The sequence below is a fragment of the Buteo buteo genome, unplaced genomic scaffold, assembly GCF_964188355.1.
Source record: "Buteo buteo unplaced genomic scaffold, bButBut1.hap1.1 HAP1_SCAFFOLD_55, whole genome shotgun sequence".
Classification (NCBI taxonomy): domain Eukaryota; kingdom Metazoa; phylum Chordata; class Aves; order Accipitriformes; family Accipitridae; genus Buteo; species Buteo buteo.
The window spans coordinates 296,632-319,456 of record NW_027439221.1 but is presented as its reverse complement, the minus strand read 5'-3'; the positions used below and the strand labels follow the sequence as shown (position 1 = coordinate 319,456).

The 22,825-nt window shown below is 47.1% G+C and overlaps 1 protein-coding gene across 1 annotated transcript in view; it reads right to left on the bottom strand.

The window, feature by feature from the left end:
• The window catches only part of LOC142027761 (A-kinase anchor protein 1, mitochondrial-like), a 312,309-nt gene extending 289,805 nt beyond the window's left edge, over nt 1-22,504 (bottom strand). Inside the window, exons 1-11 of the mRNA XM_075021968.1 lie at nt 22,241-22,504; nt 17,218-17,881; nt 15,028-15,161; nt 13,461-13,587; nt 12,785-12,915; nt 10,759-10,936; nt 9,919-10,069; nt 9,216-9,283; nt 7,763-7,836; nt 6,909-6,974; nt 6,036-6,767 (exon numbers count right to left, since the gene is read on the bottom strand). Of these exons, the coding sequence (XP_074878069.1) occupies nt 6,708-6,767; nt 6,909-6,974; nt 7,763-7,836; nt 9,216-9,283; nt 9,919-10,069; nt 10,759-10,936; nt 12,785-12,915; nt 13,461-13,587; nt 15,028-15,161; nt 17,218-17,857 (1,629 nt within the window). The 5' untranslated portion in view covers nt 17,858-17,881; nt 22,241-22,504 and the 3' untranslated portion in view covers nt 6,036-6,707. The remainder of the gene's footprint in view (nt 1-6,035; nt 6,768-6,908; nt 6,975-7,762; nt 7,837-9,215; nt 9,284-9,918; nt 10,070-10,758; nt 10,937-12,784; nt 12,916-13,460; nt 13,588-15,027; nt 15,162-17,217; nt 17,882-22,240) is intronic.
• Between the last annotated feature and the right edge of the window lie 321 nt (nt 22,505-22,825).

Sequence of the window (22,825 nt, the reverse complement as noted above, 5' to 3'; positions counted from 1 at the left end):
GTGTCCATGGAACTGACTCGGTCCCTTCACGTCGGTGTCCTTGCCACCGGCTCGGTCCCTTTGCGTCGGTGTCCTTGCCACCGGCTCGGTCCCTTTGCGTCGGTGTCCTTGCCACCGGCTCGGTCCCTTTGCGTCGGTGTCCTTGCCACCGGCTCGGTCCCTTTGCGTTGGTGTCCTTGCCACCGGCTTGGTCCCTTCGCGTCGGTGTCCTTGCCACCGGGGCAATCGCTGCCTTCTTTTTTACCTTCTTTTAAATCTATTTTCACAGGTGCTGCTAATTTTGATTTACCAAGAATATTTGTTTCCCATACTGTAGGGATCACTGCAGCATCCACCTCTGGTGGAATTTCCTGCTCCTCCACCTTTTCTTGTATCATCAGGATTTCTCCCGGTTTTGACTCAGGTATTTTTTTAAAAAAGAGTTCTCCATCCTCAAAAACAATTTGTGCATTTAATTTGGATAACAAATCCCTTCCTAACAAGGGTATCGGGCATTCTGGTACATACAAGAATTCATGTGTAATTATTTTATTTCCAAATTTCAAACCCAGGGGCTGCAGGAATGGTCTGTTTTCTTCCCTCCCTGTGGCTCTTACTATGTTTGCTGGTTTTGTTCCAATTTCTCCTTTACAAGTATTTAACACCAAAAATGTTGCTCCTGTATCCACTAGAAATTTAACTTCTTTTTCTCCCAGCTTAATTACAACCAGAGGCTCAGCTGGGTTCCCCTCCAGTCCCCTTCATTCATCCAAAACCATCATTCTGGCTATCTCTTTCTGAATTACTCACCTTTCCGTGGTATCAGGACGATGGATTAGCCAGGGATGCTTTCAGGCAATTTAGAAAGCAACAGGAAGCACGTTTTTCGCCCACACGTAATTAAGTCGTGGGACATATTGCCACAGGATGTCGTGAAGGTCAGAAGGACAAATGGACTCAAAACACCATTACACAAATTCACCAGAGGTAGTTTATATGTGTCTATTAAGCGCAACACTGCGTGCAGCATTTGGCTCAGAAGTCCCTGCACTGCTCACAGATGGAAACCAGGAGCGTGTCGGGGCAAAACCGCTCTGTAGGAGATCCCTCTTTTGTACCTTTTGCCCAAATTACCTGGACTGCCAGAGTGGGTATGGGCCAGGCAGACCTCCAGTCTGATCGCTGCGGTGACCGGTCTCACATAGCAGAGCCCCAGCACGTCTGTCCTACAAGAACCGTTCACGTTTCCCCTGGCAAAAAGCCCAAGCCCTGACACTCACCGCGGCTGCCATCATCCCCGCTGTTGCCCAGTGCAGCCGGAATTTTTTCCTCTTGCTTTGCATTGTGGCTGGTTTTTCTTTTGAAGGGGGTAGGGAAGGAAGAGGAGAGGAAACAGAGGTGACTGGAGCCAAAACACAGCCCCGAGGCAATAAACTAAATGCAAGACACATGTTCTTTAATTCTAGCTCAGCAGCCTCCGACACACGGGCTTCCTAGGGACAGCACCGAGACAGGACCCGATAGATTTGTGTCACACAGTAGAAGGGAAGTAAAAATAAAGTTTCCATTGGATTCTTTTTGTTTGTTTTTTTTCGGGAAAACCCACTGCCAATGAAGTTTCCACGATGGAACTGCAGCGCCAGGTTCCCTGCCGCGCGGCGAGCAGGCTGCATATGTGGCCGTGAGAGGGAAGGGGCCGAACCGCTCCTCGTGCCGGTGCTCCAAGTGCCAGTATCGGACAGGGGCACCATTATTCTCCATCTGCTCCAAAAACACTCTCTTTGCTCCTCCCCTCCTCCCTCACTAAGGAGCCTTTGAGTCCACGTGCCGAAGGAAAATCATCTCCGGGCTTTGCCTAAGGACTGGCCCCGCTGCTCGAGAGGGTCTGCCAGGAAGGTGCCGCTTGCCCCGGGGAGAAGCTCCTGCTGGGCTGCCCAGGGCAGGACGATGAGGGGGCAGAGGCTGGGAAGCGAGGAAGGCTCGTAGGAAGCACCCCTCATCCTCGGAAAGAGCCCGAAGAGGGGAGGTCTGGGCTTCCAGGGGCTGCTCGGCGGGGGAATGCCGGAGCGTGCCTCGCGGCCGGCGGGAAGCTTTCCCTGCGGAAGTTATAAATTAGGCATCTCCAGAGACCTCATTCATTTTACCCGTAATAAAATTACCACTTTTCAAAGGGGAAAACCCCTTTGAATGGCTTCAGTCAAACTAACCCCACGGGACGGCTTAGCTCAGATGCACGTATGCTCAATCTCAGGTTTGCGGGCAAGAATTATAGAGCTGCTTTGGGGACGTGGCTGATATTACAAGCAGTGTGACCCCTTCAAAGCCCACCCCAGCTACGTTCCTGAGGTCTGATGGGGCACAAAGCACCACCACTGCATCTCGGAAAGGAAGATGCAAATACAGCTACCTTGTTTCAACCTCCCCTGTTCCTTTTCTGACCTGTACTTTTCCCCCTGCTCTTTTCCAAGCAGTCCATATCCAACTCCCCCACCTCAGCAATGCCATTCACCCTTGTCCATAATGAAAAAAACAACAAAACCAAAACCCCAAAACAAAAAAACAAAACCCAAACAAAAAACCCCCACACACCTGAAGCTATTAATGCATCAGTTCAGGCTGAGACTTTTGATTTTAAAGAAAGAAGGGTTGCCTATTTGTTACTTGCCAACACCTCCTTATTTTGGTTAATCTTACCCTACAATGTTCTATTTGCTACAGCTTAAAAAAAAAATAGGCAGCTTACAACACAAATAGGGAACAGGATGTTTTTCCATGCTGCAGAGCCAGAGGAAAGCGAGGGACACAGAGCAGACAACAGGAGCGCTCCCCACACCAGCTGCCAGCAGTTACTGCCGATTCCTGACTTCGACACACCCCTCAAAGCGAGGGAAAACACCAGCTTCGAGATGAGTTAAACTTTGTCGTGAACAATATAAAGTAACACATTCACCCCCATGCGCGCAGACTAAATAGTCCAGGGCTGCTCTAAGCTCTTGAGGAAAAAAACCCCACCACTTCCAAACTAACATGCGTTTGTTTGAATCTGATGACTATGGACTGTATCTTGGAAAGCTCTCTGGGATATGGGAATACAGCTGAGGGAGACCCATTTGCTTCCAAACCCTAAAACTGCAGCATCTGCATTCCCTTGGGATGGTGCTACCACCTCAGGACTGTCGTTCTGAATTTTGTTCTTCCTCTTCTACTTTGACATTCAGTAAGCAAGCCTCCTGGACTGCAGCCACCCTGCTCCTACATCCCACCGGGATGACAACAGCTCCATTTCACCTGTTCAGCGAGACTCCAGCATCGGGACAGGCTTCAGAGCAGAAAAAAAGTCTGTTCACAATGAGTCAGAAGAGCACTGGTGTGAGGTGGAGAAGGATAAGACAGTACCTGCACAGTACCATGCTCGTGAGGGACCAGCATCTTCCCAGGAGGGAGGGGGCTGCGGCGTTACCCACCCCGTGCAGAGCTGCACCTTCCCTGCAAGCGGCTCACCCCAGCGAAGCCCCAGCCCAGCCACTTCCACGCTTTTATTATTTTATACTCCCATGTTCTGGCCAGGTCGCAGCTAGAGAAAGCTGCAACAGTTCTCTCCTCCTCACACAACCACTGACAGTTTGTAGTTCTCCGGCCCAGCATGAATCTAGCCCCAGGGGACAAAGCTTCCCTCAGTAAAGAAAAAGCTGGGGAGACAAATTCAGAAGACATGCAAGCGAACTCCTCTGGGCACTGCACCTGCATCAGACTGACACCGGAGCGCAGGGCTCTTCATTTTCTCTTGACCTTTCATCTCCAGCCTGTCCACCACGCCAGGCACTGGCAGGAGAGAGCTACAAGGTCACACCGCCCTAAGGCTGAAACGCAAACCCTCCTCAGGAGGTTGGCTCCTGCCCAAGAGAACTGGTTTAATTGGGGGAGACCTCACCTAGCAGGGAAGGTACTCAGTAAGGCACTGTTGGAGCTGCTGAACCCAAGTTACAGAGCTGAAGGACAGACAACCTCCTTCACAGATACATGGCAGCTTTTTTCCTCCCCTCGGCCAGAAACTCTGTCCGAGGAAAGACGACTGGCAGGCAATTTGAAACAGCAAATCCAGACAGGCTGCCTGCAACCGTGGCAGAGAGCTCAGCATGCCACACACACACCCCACTCAGGTGCTCAGGCTATCAGTAACGTTAACCACCCACAGTGCAAGAAGCCAGCTACCAAATTTCTACCTGGGAGATCACGCCTGAGGGTGAAAGGCATCCCTCAGCGGATACTGGAGCCTAGCAAGGACTGAGAAACCCTGTGAAGTGAAACCTTCTTCCTGGGGTGAGAAGCAGTAAGGATGGACATTCTCGAACTGCGCTAACGTCCAGACCCACTACTCCCCCACCAAAACCCCCGATGTTTTATTCTTCACATATCACTTGCCTAAGCAGCACCAAGTTGTAGCCAGAGCATCTATGGGTTGTACGTATACTCTGCAGTGAACCCAACGGATTTGTTTTAATCCTTGAGATCTGGAAGACCAGTATGTGGAACTCTGAACAACTGTGTGCGCATGTGTACACATCTACAGACCACCAAAGCAGTACTTTTGAGTTTAACACACTTTGCTCTGTGCAGCCCAAGCATAGTCGGTCCAGCCCAGGCCTTTGCTTCTTTTCCACACAGTGGAATACATTCTACTGCAAGAGTAGACTTTCCCAGTTGCAAGGTGCTCCAACACCAGGGTGAGGACAAACTGTTCACTAGGACACCAAATTGCACTGCTTGGCTTGGACAAGAAACCGGTCAACATTTTAAAGAGGGGATTTTATAGCCCGCACAACAGACTCCCAAGTTTCACTTTTCAACACACAAGTGTGGCAAAAGGGACAACCCCAGTCTAGAGTAAATGAATTCCACAAATATATAACAGTTTCAACAGCCTTGAGTACCGGTGCTCAGACTAAGGCTTTCTAATAAGTAATTCATCATAAAAATAAACCCAGTTTTCAGCTGGAAGTAAAAGGAAACCCAGGAGATTTGAAGCTTGACCTTTCTACATCTGTTGAAAAGCCATCAGGATCTTATCGGACCTGTTTAGCCCATGGAGCTCCCTTCCCAACCCTACATCGCAAGAGGTCAGGAAATGAAGGCTTTCAGTCATCACAGTTTGATTAAGATGGCTTAAAATTCGAGCTTTAATTGAAAGGGAAAGAAACATTCCAAAAGGATATATGTTTCATAGACTCAACTGAGTTACCAAATTTAGGTTTCATTGGATGTTATTGCAAACATGAACATTAAATCATAAGCACCGAATAGTAGAGAACTCAAAAAAAAAAAGATATAACCATACCATATCAGAAGGGATCGGACCAAATGCTTTTGTAGGCAACTATCCAAATGTGATGCACCAACACATTAGCTCAAAGGATGTAAGGACATCCCTGAACCCACCAGAAAAAACTTCTGAGGACTGACTACATCAACATTTTCCTGGCAAGTATCTTCTCTGCCAGCAATAAATCCCAGCTCAATACATATCTAAAATGATATACATTAGAGGGCGTGTGTTTAAGAGTATTAAGTTGGCTTAAATTACTTGAGCAAAATTTTAAATATGTAATAGAAATCTAAAAAGGAACACAAAAAAATTGAGAACACCACTGCAATATTAATGCCAAGCTGTTACTTTTTTTTTTTTAAACAGATCTGTACAGCAACATAGCAAAGAATGCAGTGATCACAATTCAAGCCAGACAGCAATCTAAGGGAATACTAATCCTGTATACAGCAGAGCTGAAACACTCCCAACATTCAGATGCTCCAAGTATGTTGGCTACCCTAATGCACTCCAAACCAGTTCTACCTACATAGGACATTTTGGTGTGAAAAAGTTTCTGTAAAGTTCCCTTTGTTTCCAGTGTTTTTCTTGTACAAAATATTACAATGGTTTTTTATATATATGTTTACAGACTTGCACAGCTAGAAAAATATAAACTACAATTGGGCTTGGCAATCAGTTCTTTTCTTTAAATACATGACAATTCAGAGCAAAAATTGTAGTGGTAACATACCCTGCACTTCAAGCATCTGCACAGAAAAGCTTTCTTCCTTAAGCGTATCAAGCCTAAAAACCATGACTGCAGTGAGACATGTGCCACAGTAAGTGCAACGAATGCAATTCATCTACCTCCTGGCATAAGGAAGACACAAGATGAATGTTATTTGTGCAGGTTAGTGGCACAATATAGAAAAATCCGTAACTAAACATTAAATTCCTTAATAACATTCATTAATTTCATAGGCAGAGCCTGTTAAAAAAAGGACAACCGTTGTAGCTTTTAAGAAAAGCAGACGCTAAGTTCACGGGGCTTTATACATCTTGAACAAAAATGCAACCACAGTTAACATTTCGGGGCATTTGCTAGCTTCAAGCAAGCCCCCAGGTATTAAGGTTTTTTCCATTCAACTTTTAAGTAGAGGCCGGGGAGGATTTTTTGCTTTAAAGCTACAGTATCTGTCATTATGGCTTTTAACACCCCAGCTTTCACCCAGATGAGGTACATGTTTCTAGTGAAATGGTAACAGTTGAGCAGGATGAGTTTCAATGGACCACAAAAATCCACACATAGGTGTAAACAGGTTGTCTTATGAAAGGTTGCCAAACCAAATTGTAACAGCGCAAAACAAGATTTCTTCTTTTATTTTTCTCTGTAGAAAGCGTTGTCGAGGCATCTAGGACGTCGCTAGTAGTTAAGCCACTGAGCAAACCCTCTTTCCACCAGACTTCTGTTTACCGACACCACCTAAAAGGAGGTAAAAAAAAAAGTAGAAAGGTGAACAAACTACTAGCAAGAAGCATCAGCAAGTTCCTAACCAGCAATAAAAAGTCTGCATAATCATATACCTTATCAGTGTTGAAAAAATAGGCATGTTAACATACCCACCTCATCTCCCGTCAAGTTCCACAGCTGTATCAGTGGCAGACCTGTTGCGCTGTCATAATTTGTGACCTGGAAACACAGAAGAACATTAGCGTGCAGCAATTCTGGTCTGAGCCGTGCAGGGTGCAAGGCTAGCATCATTCACTGCATATCAGATCCTCAGACTCAGCGTAGGCTCGTGGAAATGTAGCTCCTGCCACCAGGCAGCTGGGACACCCTGCTGGCAAGTGCGCTCTGGTCGCTCAAATCCGTGCCCTTGCTAGAATTAGTGATGCATTTGAGCACTGCACTAAAACCCAAGGAAGCTGCGAGATTGAGCGTCACAAGCGCTATCGGCTTCCCACTCGTCCCAACTGCCTTACGTGGACAGCTACAGCCACTGTCAGAGGCACTTCGGAAGAGGCAAGTGCCTCTTCGCTGAGACCAGGCACTGCATGCAGAAGCCTTTGGGATGCCCTTACTTCTCCCTCCGGCCAGCCAGAGGCCAAGTCCTGGATGTCAGTCTTGCAAAGACTGTTGAGACTGGCAAAGCAGCGCAGACCCAGGTGAATATTTGATCCGCTGGACAACAGGCCACTTTGTGCTCTGTAAATCCATCCAGGTGCCCTTCCTCTCTGCCCGCATCAGTAACAAGAGGGAATACTCATCCCTTCCCAGCCAGGCAGTCCTGAGTGGTCCTGGTGCCACACAAGGAAGTTTTCGGCGCCCGAGATTGCTCGACGAGAATCCTGCCCAGCAGCCAGGCTTACAGGCTGTGGCTTTGTTTTCGATTTTAACACGCACGGTATGCGAGGGGGCAGAGAGGACAACAGCAGCAGTCAAATTGGCAACCAGACTTCCAGGCAGCTCTCGTGTACCTGTGCCACTAGGACTGCGCCTTTGGTCATCTCACTAACAGCGGCGTCGGCTTCAGGTGAAAAGTGATCCTCGTCTTGGGAAAGAAAAGAGCAGGAGAAAACAAATGAGATATATTCTTCACAGGCTTTAAAGGCCAGAAGGGACTATTAAGCTAATCTTGCCTGACCTCCTACATAAGTTAGGCCAGAGAATCCTCACCTACTGTTGCTGTACGCATTTGCTGAAACCAGTCTATTAAGCTGGAGATCACACAAGTATTGTGCCTGCTGTGTTGCTGAAGGGAAAGGATGAAGTGCTTTCTAAAGCCACTAGCTCAGTTAATGTGAACATAAGTGGCTGATGAATTAGGAGGCTTTAAAGACAGAAAAGTCTACTTCTGCAGTACGTTTGAGCTGCCATTAGTATTTTGATCCTTAATAAACTAAGCTCAGGGGCCTCAGGACATTACTGACCCTGCACAGAGTGCAATACTGTGAACGGGAACTCGGAAGCATTTGTATCACAGGCCGGCTGGCACCTGAACAGTGCCAAATGCACTCTTGGCAGCTCAGGTCTCTCAGCCTGCACAGCTTACGTGGGCACTGTTGCTAACTCCACACCTGTAATGCAGCAGGAAACTCTTGTGTCCCAGGCAATACAGTTACAATCTACACTGCAGACCAGACATTTCAGAAGTATTTTCATTTTGGAGGAAAGTTGCTTATTTCCTACCAAATCACTGCAAAATGAAGTTTCTCCTTTGTGCTCCCCACCCTGAGACCGCCTCCAGCAGCAAGTGAACTCCTTACAAATCCCGAAGGAGGTCGATTACCTCAGGGAACATGGAAAACACTGACTTCTGCAAGAAGCAGCTTAAACCTCGCCATCCATCTACAGTCTTGGCAGAGCCTCCTGTACCTCCTGGTTAGAGCACGCATCTCTAACACCACTAGAAAAAAGGAAAAAAAAAAAGGGGGGGGGGGGGGGGCAAACCAAAGCATTTCTAGGTAGTGACTGACATTCTTCCAGTGCTTGGAGGGTAGTCTTTTGAACACAGAATTATACACATCAGTCATTTTAGTAGGAAAATGTCAGATATTCATCTAGCAGATTAAAAACTAAGTTTGCGTTTACAGCTACTCTATGACAGAAGAAGGCAGAGTAGTTACAGCTGCTTCACCTGTACCCTGCCAGTCCTGCCAACTTGCTGTTTAGGAGAGTAATTCATTCTCTCCTCCATCCAGGAAAAAGCCTGAACATTTATCATCTTTCCCCTGGAGCCTGACAGGTTATGCCATGCTAGCACATTTAGAAGAATAAAATACAATTTTTCCAATCTTGCTCTAGTCACATCAGAGGCTGCGCTTGCAATAGGAGGGAAAAGGTTTAGACAGAATCATCGCTTGTACACAGTTGGTATCCATTTAAACCTGCAGGAGGAGCACCAACGGTATGTCTTGAGAGCTCCATTACCTGGGAGTGGCACCACGTTGTCTAGTAAAACTTCTGCTCCTTGGAAAGGTAGTGATAAAAAATCAGACCTTAAAGAAAAGAGAATCAATCAGAGTAAGAACACGGCTTTAAGTTTCTCCTGTATTCTTTTAGAGCAATTGATTAATCAATGTCACCTTACAGGAATTCAGTTTGAAATTGATGACAGTAAAAAAAAAAAAATCAGATTGTTCTCCCAGCAATCTAAGCAACAGCAATAAATAGTCTGATTAGCACGCCAAGTTGGATTGGGCTCCAAGCAAAAACCACCTCCATAATGGAAGCTGTACTGCTTTTCTCCCACCTCTGGGGCACAATCAAGTATTTAATGGGCTTGTCTAAGAAAACCCCCATCCAATACAGCTCTCCCAGCCAATGGGGCTGGGGCACAGAGAATCTGAATCTTCTTTCTAGCTCATCAATTAACTACAATTTAGGGCCTCCTGAAGGCATCCTTTCACTCAGCTTCCACGCTGAAGTGGCAGAAGTTGCAATTTCCTCTCCCCTCCCCTTCGAAAAAGCCTTGCAAGAGCTTGCTGTGCTCCCAAGGAATTCACAGCTGCTGCTGAGCCAAACCTTTCCACCGTTTTCCGCTTCAGCTGTGGAAAAACCTATAAGCAATTCAAACGGTATATGAAGATTCAAGCCAGATATTGCCTTAGGCCACAGAAGAGGAGCTAAAGACCTGATTTGTCTGAGTGTGTCAATCTTCACTTTGTCGTATCCTCCATAGTCCACGTATCTGAGCTCCACTTCACCGGTCTCTTCGAAGTAGCTAATAACTTGAGCCCGGAACCATGCCCCATCCAGGCCTGGAGCCGCGCAGATAATGCCAACTGCAAAACACAGGAGTACAGAGGAGAAAGGCTCAGCGTAAGTGGATTTCCAGAAATTAGCACTTCAGGCATCAGTACTTATCTACTGAGAATCAACAGCATTTCTTACGCTGCCAACATCTTCTTTCACCACCACCCACACCCCCACCAGACAAGGCCTGCAGCTGGGACGCAGGAGAAGTGGGTTTTACTCTCAAGTCTCTGTCTGCCACTTCCATGCTGTTCTACCCAGGTGTACAGTTCCCTTCCAGCCTTCGGTCACTAACAGTGAGGTCTGTCCCCAAAAAGGAAAGTTAGCGCTAGTAACCCCCTTCCATGTGATGCACCCTCCACTTTACACCACGTGCAGACTGTGACACTATGAAGATTTGGGAGTAGTTCCATACTTTGTCAGCAAAAATACACCAGATGCCAAGTTGATTAGAAATAGCCTGAGATGGACTTTATCTCATTCTGAATTTCAACATGCAACTAAGTGGCTGGGGAGGTACTCCAGGGATGAGTGGGGTAAGGAAGAGTAGAGCAGCATCTGTAGTCTGCCAGCGGCTTAAAAAAATATGAAATGACAAGTGAACTATCACATTCTCATCCACTGGGAAACTTCCCAAGCCTAACTCAGTGGCATCAGGCTTTCGTGTGACCCTAGAAGTTTCTCAGCTGAACAATTTGTGAGCAATCACATTACATGCCTTCTACTGGAGTTGGCAGGGTTGGAATTTCCAGTTGAGAATAGCAGGCGTACATCTGCTGGTCGAGGCTACGCAGACCATGGAAAGTGGGGTGCGTATGCTGCTGTAGAAACATGTGCCCTGCATCGACTTGGTTTGCCACGACGACCTCTACAGAGACTCCGTCTGGGAGGAAGAGCTGTCATGTGGAGAAAAGAAATTCTCATTAGCGTTCACTGCAACACAAGCTTCATTCACAGCAACTCCATGTTCCACCAGCAACTCCTGAGGCTTACAGCCATGGGTGGAAAAGCCCTGGCACTCCGGTATTTCACTTCCAAAAGCTACTCACTGTTACTCCCTGCTGCTCTAACAGAAATCAGACTTGAGGCGGGGCCCGCCTTGCATACAAAAAGACTATCGGCATGAAGCAGTCGGAAGACTTATTTACCCAAGGGATCCGGGGAACTACAGGCCTGTCGGTCTGACCTCGGTGCCAGGGAAGGTTACAGAGCAGATCATCTTGAGTGCCATCACACAGCAGGTACAAGACAACCAGGTGATCAGGCCCAGTCAGCGTGGGTTTATGAAACGCAGGTCTTGCTTGACTAACCTGATCTCCCTCTGTAGCAAGGTGACCCACTTAGTAGATGAGAGAAAGGCTGTGGATGTTGTCTACCTAGACTTTAGTAAAGCCTTTGACAGCATTTCCCACAGCATTCTCCTGGAGAAACTGGCTGCTCATGGCTTGCATGGGCGTACTCTTACTAGGTAAAAAACTGGCTAGATGGCCAGGCCCAAAGAGTGGTGGTGAATGGAGTTAAATCCAGTTGGCAGCCAGTCACAAGTGGTGGTCCCCAGAGCTCAGTTTTGGGGCCAGTTCTCTTTAATATCTTTATCAATGATCTGGACAAGGGGATCGAGTGCACCCTCAGTAAGTTTGTGGATGACACCAAGTTGGGCAGGAGTGTTGATCTGCTCGAGGGTAGGAAGGGTCTCCAGAGGGATCTGGACAGGCTGGATGGATGACCTGAGGCCAGTTGTATGCAATTCAACAAGGCCAAGTGCCGCGTCCTGCACCTGGGTCACAACAACCCCACGCGGCGCTACAGGCCTGGGGAAGAGTGGCTGGAAAACTGCCTGGTGGAAAAGGACCCGGGGGTGTTGGTCAACAGCCGGCTGAATATGAGCCAGCAGTGTGCCCAGGTGGCCAAGGTGGCCAACGGCATCCTGGCCTGTATCAGAAATAGTGTGGCCAGCAGGAGCAGGGCAGGGATCGCCCACCCAGGGATCAGCACTGGTGAGGCTGCACCTCGAATACTGTGTTCAGTTTTGGGCCCCTCACTAGAAGAAAGACGCTGAGGTGCTGGAGCGTGTCCAGAGAAGGGCAACGAAGCTGGTGAAGGGTCTGGAGCACAAGTCCTATGAGGAGCAGCTGAGGGAACTGGGGTTCTTCAGTCTGGAGAAAAGGAGGCTGAGGGGAGACCTTATCACTCTCTACAGCTACCTCAAAGGAGGTTGTACCGAGGTGGGTCTTGGTCTCTTTTCCCAAGTAAGAAGTGACAGGATGAGAGGAAACAGCCCCAAGTTGTGCCACGGGAGGTTTAGATTGGATATTAGGAAAAATTTCTCCACTGAAAGGGTTGTCAAGCATTGGAACAGGCTGCCCAGGAAAGTGGTTGAGTCACCATCCCTGGGGGTATTTAAAAGACGTGTAGACGTGCTGCTTAGGGACATGGTTTAGTGGTGGACTTGGCAGTGTTAGGTTAATGGTCGGACTTGATGATCTTAAAGGTCTTTTCCAACCTAAATGATTCTATGATTCTACATTTCTCAGCTCAGGCAGAATGGAAACTGCAGTGGAAGAGCAGGTAGGCAAATCTGATCTGTAACAGTTACATAAGCTGGACAGCAGAGAGCCACACAAAATCCAACTGGTTTTGAGGGCATCTGTGAACCAGCCACGTTGACGTAGCATACTATGACAGCAGCGACCAACAACAGCCTTCCACCCTGACATCAGCATAGCCAGCAAGCTGGGACTTACCCAGGCAGTCATAAGGAGGGAATGAAGCGTCAGTGGTGTTGGTGGAGGTAGAGCGTAGATGTTGGTGAGACACAGCTCTTTGAACTTCTTGCCAATCAGGCTCAGTACTTTTTTGACTTGTTGCGAAGAGCCTGGAAGACAAAAATCCCACAGAAAGTCTGTAGTACAGATATGCTGAGGACACCCCCACCCCGTGAAGTGCCTTCTGCGCTACATCAACGATTTAATTTTTAATAGATTGGCCATGTAACCTGATATCAGACCAACATGAGCAACTCAGGCCCCAGTTTCAACAGCGTTAGCCTCCAGTATGAACCCAATTCACTGGCAGATATTTTTCAGCCACAATTAATCTAACATCCTTCACAGTCAAGACCGCACTTGCTGATACACATCCCATAGCTCCTCCTTCAAGCCTGAAGGGATCCTTCAAAACGTGTTGGTTAAACTACAGCAGCCGAAGATGTTAAAATGCATTCTCACCTCTAGAATAAGAGGGTTCAAATGCCAAGGCACAGGCAACTTGGCATACACCTCTACTGTAACAGCACCGATTAGAAAAGTTTTGTAAAGCACTAGGCTCACAAAGCCACTAAATCTGTTTAAATTCCTTGCCCATCTAATTAAGGCCCCCAAGCTACATATTAGACCATGAATAAAGAGACATTCCGCTTACCTTCAATGTGACAGACTTGGGAGTCACGGAAATAAGGTAGTGTTGAGACATAAATTTTGGCACCAGACGATTGCCTCAAGAAGCTCATAAATTTTCCTTGTTTGCCGATCAAGCGGCCAACTAATTCCTTTATGAAAGTAACAAGAAAGCAACAGTCAGGAAGAGAAACATAGATCAAACAACACCGTTCTCTGTGGCTTATTTCACCCACATTCCCAGTTCCTGTAGCACAGGGCCAGGCAGAATAAGTATAAGGGAATGCTGGACCAGCGCAGAGTTCAGCAGGTCTATGACAAGTCAAGGTAGATACAGATCAGTAAGCACAGCTTGTTTTGATAGATCCGTCTTCGTATCTTGTAGAATGACACAAAGACACGATGGTTTTTACCAGGCCTGGTAAAAGCTACTGTCTTCCTACAGTCAAGTGAAGTCACGTCCTCTCCCAATCTCCTACCATTTCTTGTTTTAAAAAAGCATGCTACATGCCTTTTTCATTCAAATATGAAATACTAAGTTTTAGCAATTTTTAAACAAGCTAATTAGATTAGATAGGGAGTAGACAAATTCATGGGAGAGTAAACCAGGCTATCATGCCCATTAGACTGCAGAGTCCCAGGACAGCTGTGCGGGATGATGAAGAGATGTCTTTGCATGCCCTATTACTTCTACTCTTTCACTGGCACCTGCCACCACCTACTGTCAGAGACCAGGTACCAGAGCAGAAGTGTTGGGCCCAAGTCAGTATGGATAATCCTATACAATGTAGAGTTGGCTACTTCAAGAAAAGTGACAGCCTGTCTTCATGAAACACTGAAACATATTTTTCTGCTGTAGAACTGCTTCTTTAGCCTGTGTTTTACTGATCCATTAAAATGCACGTTACACGTCTTCCCTGGGCTCACAGCATCCAAGCACTCGAGGCAGCATGCTTATCCTGCCGGGAGCTGCTGTCTCACATTACTGGCTGTCATTATTCGGGTCTGCTGAGCAGCAGAACTGCAAGAGCGATGCTGTGCAGGACAGCCACAGATGATTTTGCATACACAAAGCAGGGAAGAAGGTATGAACGTAGTCCTAAAAACACAGTCTCTCTCTCAACGCAAAAGAAAGCTCACTATAAAGACAGAGACACAGCAGCTCTACAGAATAGCTCATACGAGCATTCAGCTTGTGAGGAAGGGTTTGGACAGGCAGTTGAAACATAACCCTCCTACATAGCAGGGAAAAAAAAAAAAAAAAAAATCACCTGCCCTTAATAACTGTGTACCCTCAAAGCCTTCTGAATGCTTTCAGAGCATCGGACTAACAGATTGGGGTGGAAGATAATGGGGAATAATGAGTCCAGCAACCAACATTACCCTGGGCATAACCCTGACATGCCTCTTGTTTACAGGTGTGTACTGGCTCTTTGTTCCTGTTGAGTCCTAACGGGAGCTAAATGCTTAAATCCTCGTTGATTTGTTGTTGATCTCTCTGGGATGGCACTGAGCCAGTACCAGGCTGGAAGAACCAGAAGATGGCTATGTAGGGCAAGGCAGGATGCGCGAGCAGGCCAACGGCTGGTTACCTTTGGAACCTCTATCTCCCAGATAACGACGCCGGACTTGCTGGATTCTCCTCTTAGCTTAGAGTTCTGCCGACTCACTGTCTTCCTCATGGCACAGCCACTGTCCACAAAGTCCACGCTATTTACATCCGAACCTACAAGACATACAGACATGTCAGTATTCAGACAACCCACACAATCCAGCTACCAGACACAAGGCCATGAAAATATATAATTTCATAGAGAGGTGACATTGAGCTCTTCCTATGCATTCAGTTGGGATGATCCTGTATCAGGTTCTCTGGTATTTCAGAAAGGGTAAAGTCCCATCACACGCGGCCTGCTACAAGTTTCCTTTTATTGCTGGAGAAAAACCTGCACACCTCTGGGAATGCAACAGAAGGAGGCCCGAGTTCAGCAGGAGTCCTTCAAACATGGTGACACCTTATGCAGCAGCAGAGACAAGACACTTTAAGTCAAAAGTTACCAGCTGAACGAGAGCTATGCTAACACCAACACTGAGCTGCTGCTGCAGCAAGGTATTTTGTATTTTCCCCACATGGTTTAAACAGGGCTTTTCACAGGGAGTTCAGCATGCAGGGAGGGATGTGCAACCTATTCGTCTGCTCTTTGCATTGACATTACATTCCTGCCCCAACGAGGGTTGCACGGTGACCTGAGCACCAGCTGTGCCCACTACTAGCTGTGGTAGAGGATTGTCTCTTGCCCAGATTTGTCATATGCTTGAAGAAACAAGGTGCCAGAGCTGAGCTACGTTTTGTTCCCAAACCATCAGCCGATACCAGGAACATTCGTACTTGGGAAGGGGACAAACTCAAACAGCTTCCTCCTGGTCAGATCCCAGATACAGTCAGTGTAACAAGATCAAGAACAAGAACAAGGCTGATCCTTCCTCCAGATTAACAAGCAGAAACATGAAGATCCTCACTTGCTTGCAAGAATTCAGATCACCCAGTACAAGACCGAAGAGAAAAATAAGCCCAACAGCTGCCTCACATTTGCCACATCTTAATAAGTAACACAGCACAGATGCCTCGAAAGTCAAAGGCAAGCAGTGCAGCTGTTTGCAATAGACTTGCTAGACAAGGATGAGGATTTAAGTCTCACAGCCTGGGTGCGAAGGTCAGCTGTAGGACCTCTTATCCAACACAGCCACATTATCAACTTTACCTGCTATACGCCGTCTCCCTACCTGTCTCCCTGCAGAGCTTTCAGCCCTTGTCATCACCAGGCTCCACAACACACCGTTGTACCTTCTCATCACACCAGCATTCACAACAAGGCAAAACCATTTTCCTCCTGTGGTTACTCTCACTAGTGAAAATGTTTTGTGGGTTTAATCCTTAATTGTTGGCAAACTCACTCCCCATGTCTCACAACAAGCAGCGTTCCAACTACTTTGTAGCAATTACAAAAGACATCCTGTCATTAAGGGCTGTTGGCGCCACAGGGTCCTATAAAGGATTTTAACATCCATCCCCAAGGTCACACGGGTTAACGTTTGCTCAGACAGCTTTGTATTCTGCCAGGCACACATCATCCAGGATCTAGAAGGCAAAAGCAACACAGAGACAGATGGGGGAACTCCACGAACATTGCTCCCTGTTGGGATTTCTTGGCATGCACCTACCCTTCCAAGCAAAAAGGCTTCAGGGTAATTGGTCTGCAACCAACTGATTTTATCACAGCTCGTCAGAGCACTTCCCTGGTTCATCCAACAGCACCTCAGAAACCTGCCTTACAGCCTCCTTTCGGCAGCAGCCCACAAACACAGATAAGAACCCAGTCCTTACTAGAGGCTGCCCGAACTGAAGCAGAAACCATTTGCATTAGCAGGTCTCAAACCAGCAAGGTGTTCAACAGCCTGGCCTACATCCAGACACAGCCCATTTCACTGGGCTACTCAAGCACATGCTTCGCTTTAGACAATAAGCTTTGTGCTGAATGCAGACCAGTCTGTTCAACCTTTCGTCGTATACCCTGAAGATCACCCAGCTAACACGGGATCCTACAGGGACGGGAATTCTGAGAGCAAATGCATACCCACCTGCACACGAGGCCTAAATATTCATCTACTGGCAAAGGTAAAGATGAAGAGGACTTATCTGAACATGTTCTGAAGCAGAAGGGTTACAGCACATAAAATATTTGTTCACCACATTTTCATGGGAGCATTTTCAAATCCCTTACCTCCTGAGCGATCTCCATCCACCTCTGCTGCCCTGCGACGCTCATGATTCAAGCCTGGACCATCCTCCACGATTCCCAAAGACTCTCGTGTCAGTGTCGCTGATGCTGATGGCCACTGATCTTGGTTTGCACTAGAGCTTGAATCCTGTACAAGGCTCAGCGCAGCACTGCCGTGACACTCTGTGCTCTTTGAGATCAGAGGGAGAGAAACACAAGCAGGGACACCGCTTTCATCTTGAGATCCTGTCGTTTCTAGTTTTTCACTGTCGTCCTCAAGGGTACTGGGCTGCGTTGTCACTACTGACAGGTCTGGAAGGTCCTGTGAGAGATCTAGCCTCTCGTGAGTTTGAGACAGAAGAGAGGGCGTCGTCGACCCTGCTGAGAGCAGGGAGGTCGAGGTTTCGTTCTCTCGGCATTCCTCTTCTGACGAGAGAGGCAGTCTTCGAGGAACACATGCTTCTGTTTTGGGTGGTGAATCATTCTCTGGCGCTTCTTCCTGCTGCTCTTCTTCAGTGGCTATTGCTTGTTTATCATGATAGCTTGCATGCTTTTTTCTACGGGAATAGATCCACCAGCAGCCAACAAGTGCCAGCACTCCAGGTATGGCATATGGGATAATATTGCGGAAACGTGAAGCCATTTTACAGATCCTTAGCAATTATGTCTAGAAGAAGAAACAAAAGCCATGTTACAATAGTCACAGGAAAGGTAACAGCAAGGCTAAAGTTTCATAAATGCCTTGAGGTATTTCTATTAGCATGAACAGACTCGTTTTCTAGCCACTCCTTAAATTCACATCTCTGCTCCACCAACAGACCACAGAACAAGATCCTGACCTAAGACTAGGAATATCTGGACATTTCTCACCATTACGCTCACCAATTTCACCTTATCCCACCTTTACATGTAAAACAATTTCACCTTCTTTCTCCTGCCTCACCTTCGCAGGTCAGTACTACACACAAGGACAGCATCCGGCACTGCAAGTCTCTCCAGCATCAGGCTGGGTTCACAGCACAGCGGTACCACCAGCACTCCGAGACACAGACTTGACACGCTGCAGGTCTCCCCACTTCTCTGCTTGAAAGGCAGCACCACATTCCTGAGAGTTTCATAGGTTGACAACACGCACTTCTCTAAAACATAATAGCTCAGTGAAGGTGAAGTGCTTTGCAAATGTTCTCATCCACAGCAACTGCGAGAGGCTGGTGAGCGGGCACACGACAGAAGTCTGCAGTTAAGTAGACGCTAAACAGCAACACGCAGCTACTCCATTTACTTTTATACACACAGTGTAGGAATTCCTAAACAAAGAACAGCTACAGCCTGATCAAGCAAGTGCCTCCCAATAACCAGAAGTGCCTCTACAAGATTTTGCAGCAGTGAAGATGGGAAATCTGCTATAGCGCCCTTACAACCGCAGTATTTATCTAGCAAAAGCAGCCCGGATAGGGACACTACTACCTAGGAACCCAGCTCCAAAGTTTGTTCTACATTACTATGTTGACAGCTGCTGCTTCTCTGACTTTCCAGAGTCGAAAGCTGTCTCTCTGACTTAGAAAGTGTGTGCACCCTTCCCCACCTGCACACCGCCGAGACTCATGTCCCAGTCATGCTCCTCCATTTACAAGCCTCACCTGGGTTATCCGAGGCAGGGCTGACATGCCTTTCCTTTTCCTTAAGGAAAGTCTACAGCTGGAACACAAAGCTAAACAGTTACCCACATCCCCAAAACAGCCTTGCTGCAAAGCACTTACAGTTTATATTTTCACTGAGCAGGAATTAAAGCAAAACATCACATGTCTGGTGATGCTTACACATGACAGATTTTTCTCCAAACAGGCCTCAAGAGCCTGTTTTTGCCAATGAGCAACAAAAATAAAGATTGTTTTCAGGAGATAGCAAAGTCCTAGAAATGGGAACCACGCACTGGAAAAGAGCATTATCTAGCTCCTCTTTAGAAGCATAATATTTCCGAGACAAGACAAGGCAATCAAGTCATTCTGTCAACTATGCTTAGTCTGTCTCAACCGGAAAAAAACTTGTTATCAGAGCAAGCCTCCTGACCACAGCTTCCAAATACAACTCTCCTTTAGGGCCTTGATTTTCACGACAAGCTGATTACATTCTAGCCGAGGGACAAAAACATGCCTCCCTCAGGCTCAAACCGAGCATCCAAGCCTCAGAAAAATTAATATTCTCTCCAGATTTCTCACCTCCTCCAGCCACACCCTCCCATGCCACAAGAGCAAATACACAACTTTATCCAAGCTAGCTCAGACGCCAGCCTTGCTTCTGTACTGTTTACCACGGAGTCCTAACGACCGAGGCAAGTAAATACATGACTGGCAAAAACAGGGACTAGAAAATTTCTTGCTTAATCCCAAATCAAAGGTCAGCTGCAGACATGACTTAAGAAATCCAGTAATATCTCCAGTATATCACAAAAGAGGTATTTACGTTGTTCTACAAAGAAAACTTGAGTGTGTGTTAATTGGACATTCATAGCTGCTTTCTTCTAAATCCAAGTTACTTCCAGCTGGCTTTACACAGTCAGGTAGCAGGGCTCACTGCTGAGGATGAACTTTCAGTTAACGGCAACATCTGAGATTTGGAATTTAAAAAAAAAACCAAAACCAAAACCAAAACCAACAAACCTATGCAATAATTTGGATGTTTGGTTTTTGGAACTTGGTAAATGGAAAGGGTGAAGTCTGTACATTCCCAAGACAAAAGGTTCACATTTATGCTCTCCAGCACAATGGCACATTGTGAGCCACTGCGAGTGCTCGTCTGCTGTCTGCTTAAGTTGTTATAATTAATGCAGAACCACCCTACAAGCTGTCTCGCAGGCGTACCACAAACTCAAATTAAAGTAGCTCACATAAGTCCATTCCGAGCAAGCTTTCCTGATTAAACAGACAGCCCTATTATTATCCGATTCCCTATTAAGTTGCACCAACTGTACAAACAATAGTCCCACACAATTCCGCAGCGCAGGAAGGCAGTAGCAGGATGCCCCACAGAGGGCCAGGCCTATCCCAAAGCCTGGCAGACAAAACAGTTCTAAGAGTCATTTTCAACATTAATATAATTTAACATAAAGATCTTCACTCTTCTGTGATATTTAGATCAGTGGGGACTGGTGGATTAGCTGACTGCTCCTTGTGAAGCTCATTTAATTTCATGTTTTTAATTTGACTAATTTTAGCAAGAGCTGCATTATACTATCAGTGATCGTGTTAAATGGGAATTCCACATCCTTCCATCAGCTAGAAAGGGATGAAAGGTGGTGGGTCTGTACAAGATGCCAGCAGACACCCTAAAGCACCGGGTCGGCTAGGGGACAGCTAACACCAACAAACATCTCCTAACGTAAACGTGATGGGAAGACTTCATTGGCCTGATTTCGATACGCTGGTCACAATGTCACTTTTTACGTGATGCCTAGAAGATGACTGATTTTTAACCTGCTCAACCAAACGGTTGTAAGATGCAGCACATACTTCTCTTCCATTGCCTCCACAGGAGAGCTCCTAAAGCCCACGTGCCTTTTCCAACACGTTTAAGAGCGACAAAACCCGCTCTCCGCTGCCAATTTGACAGCCAGTTCAGGACTGCAGGGGCAATAGGATCATTTAAACACATGGGGGGAAGAAAGCCTGCGATTCTCCTGCCGGCAGCAGAACAGAACGTGGCAACTTGTCAAATCACATGGCTTTAAACACTGCCAAACTGGAGGGAGCCTGGCCCGACAGTCCTCGCACTCTCCAGGCAGGAGGAGCCAGCTGGAGAAACGCAGCAGCTCTGGAGGCTTTGGACCGGAGACGATCGGCTCGTAAGAGCCAGAACCAGTGCGAAGGGCTGGATGCCCCAGTGCCGTTTCCCAACACGCAGGGCCCCATGCAGTCCCGCACCAAAAATAGCGCGGAGCTCGCACACTGTATGCGCTCACCCCGCACCGCCAGCCACTTCCACTTCTTTCTGGCATGTCAGGAATCCGGTTTAAATGTCACACCTTCTGTCAAGGCAGGGCCAGAGAGCTGCAGCTAGGACATGAGACTTTTCCAACTTGCTAAATAATCCCCACGGTAGGTCAGGATGGGATTAAGACAGCAAGGGGAGAGTAGGGGTCAGTCAGCTCTCCAAATCTCTATCCTGACTTGATTTATGGAAAGCTCCTGGTAAAGACCAGGGAGATGAGAACAAGAATGAACGCACACCCTTGCCTACCTTAAAAAAAAAAAAAAAAGCGCCAAGGACAGTCAACTTATTCTACTTGTTCACATTAGGGTCCCAGAGCAGTTTTAAGCCACCTTGTTTCCCTAGCCAGGACAAACAACCCTTCAGTATACACATCCTTATTAGGTTAGAAATGTTTGCAGCATGAGGTTCAGAGAAAAGCCAGATAATTCACTCTCAAGGTTCGAGAGGAGACTTCAGCAAGCACTTGCTCCGGATTTTCAGGGCTTTCTACACACAAGGAGGTCTGTTCTGGGGGCAAGCTGCTTCAAGTCTCTACAAGAAGAGAGACAAGTCCCAAGCGACTGAGCCCCGGTGCTCTGCAGGGACATACCCTACACTGCTGCCAGTCCCTGCCTCCTCCGCTCCCCTTCCGCCCCAGCGCTGGAGAGGTTACACTTCCAAACCCCAAAAGCAGTGGCAATCCAGGCTGGAATTAAAGGCTGTCCTGAAGGACCACAGAGCAAACGAGCAGGCAGCTAAATTGGAAATGTAGCTTCAACAGCAAGGCCGGGATGCCTCCCTACAAACCCTATAGTTAGAGATACAGCACTCAGGAAATAAATACTATCTGCGTGAAAGAGAACTGGACAAGGTTGGCACAGTTAAAACTAAATGGGACCACGTGGGCTCTTAAAATTTTCCATGCTAAAAATAACCAGTAGCACATGCTCTGCCTTATAGGAGACATAAGGAGTTGACAAAAACCTAAAGAACTGGAGGCCCTACCGTTAAGATTAAAATAAGAGAAATTACTGCAGAGAAACAGACATAGACTTACTTGATCTACATTTGGCGTAAGGCTTTTCTTTTTCCATTGAAAGTCCAACTGGCATAGGGTACTGCAGTATCTAAACCACAGCTTCTTTGCTTTTTCGTACAAAGATAAAGGAGGCAGACAGTCAGCCACAGAGGGACCACCTGCTGCTTCCTCTCTGGAGAGAGAGCCTCTCCAGAGTGAGGTTCAAACTGGAGAGCAAAGACAACTCCTACCCACTCAGGTTTGCATCAGAGGCTGACCTCAAGGGACACATCTGTGAAGTCACAGTGGCCTGCCATGTCACGGGGCTGCAAGCCCTTGCATCACGCACTCCTGATCACCAGGGTGTCAGTCGGCCACAAGACTTTGCAGCCTTTCCCGCACTCTTTTCCCAGGCCAGCCTGGTGTACCACCATCAAAACCACCATCACGCAGAGGTGAGAGCTGGCAAAACATGACTCAGTGGCTACAAACCTCCAAAGACAGGTAGGAGCCAGGCAAGCAAGATCTCAAACCGGATGGCGCTTATTTTAAAAAGAAGTGAACAGGTAAGTTTCTCTATACTTAAGTAATTAAAGTGCTCTGCAGCAATTTCTGCTTCCAACA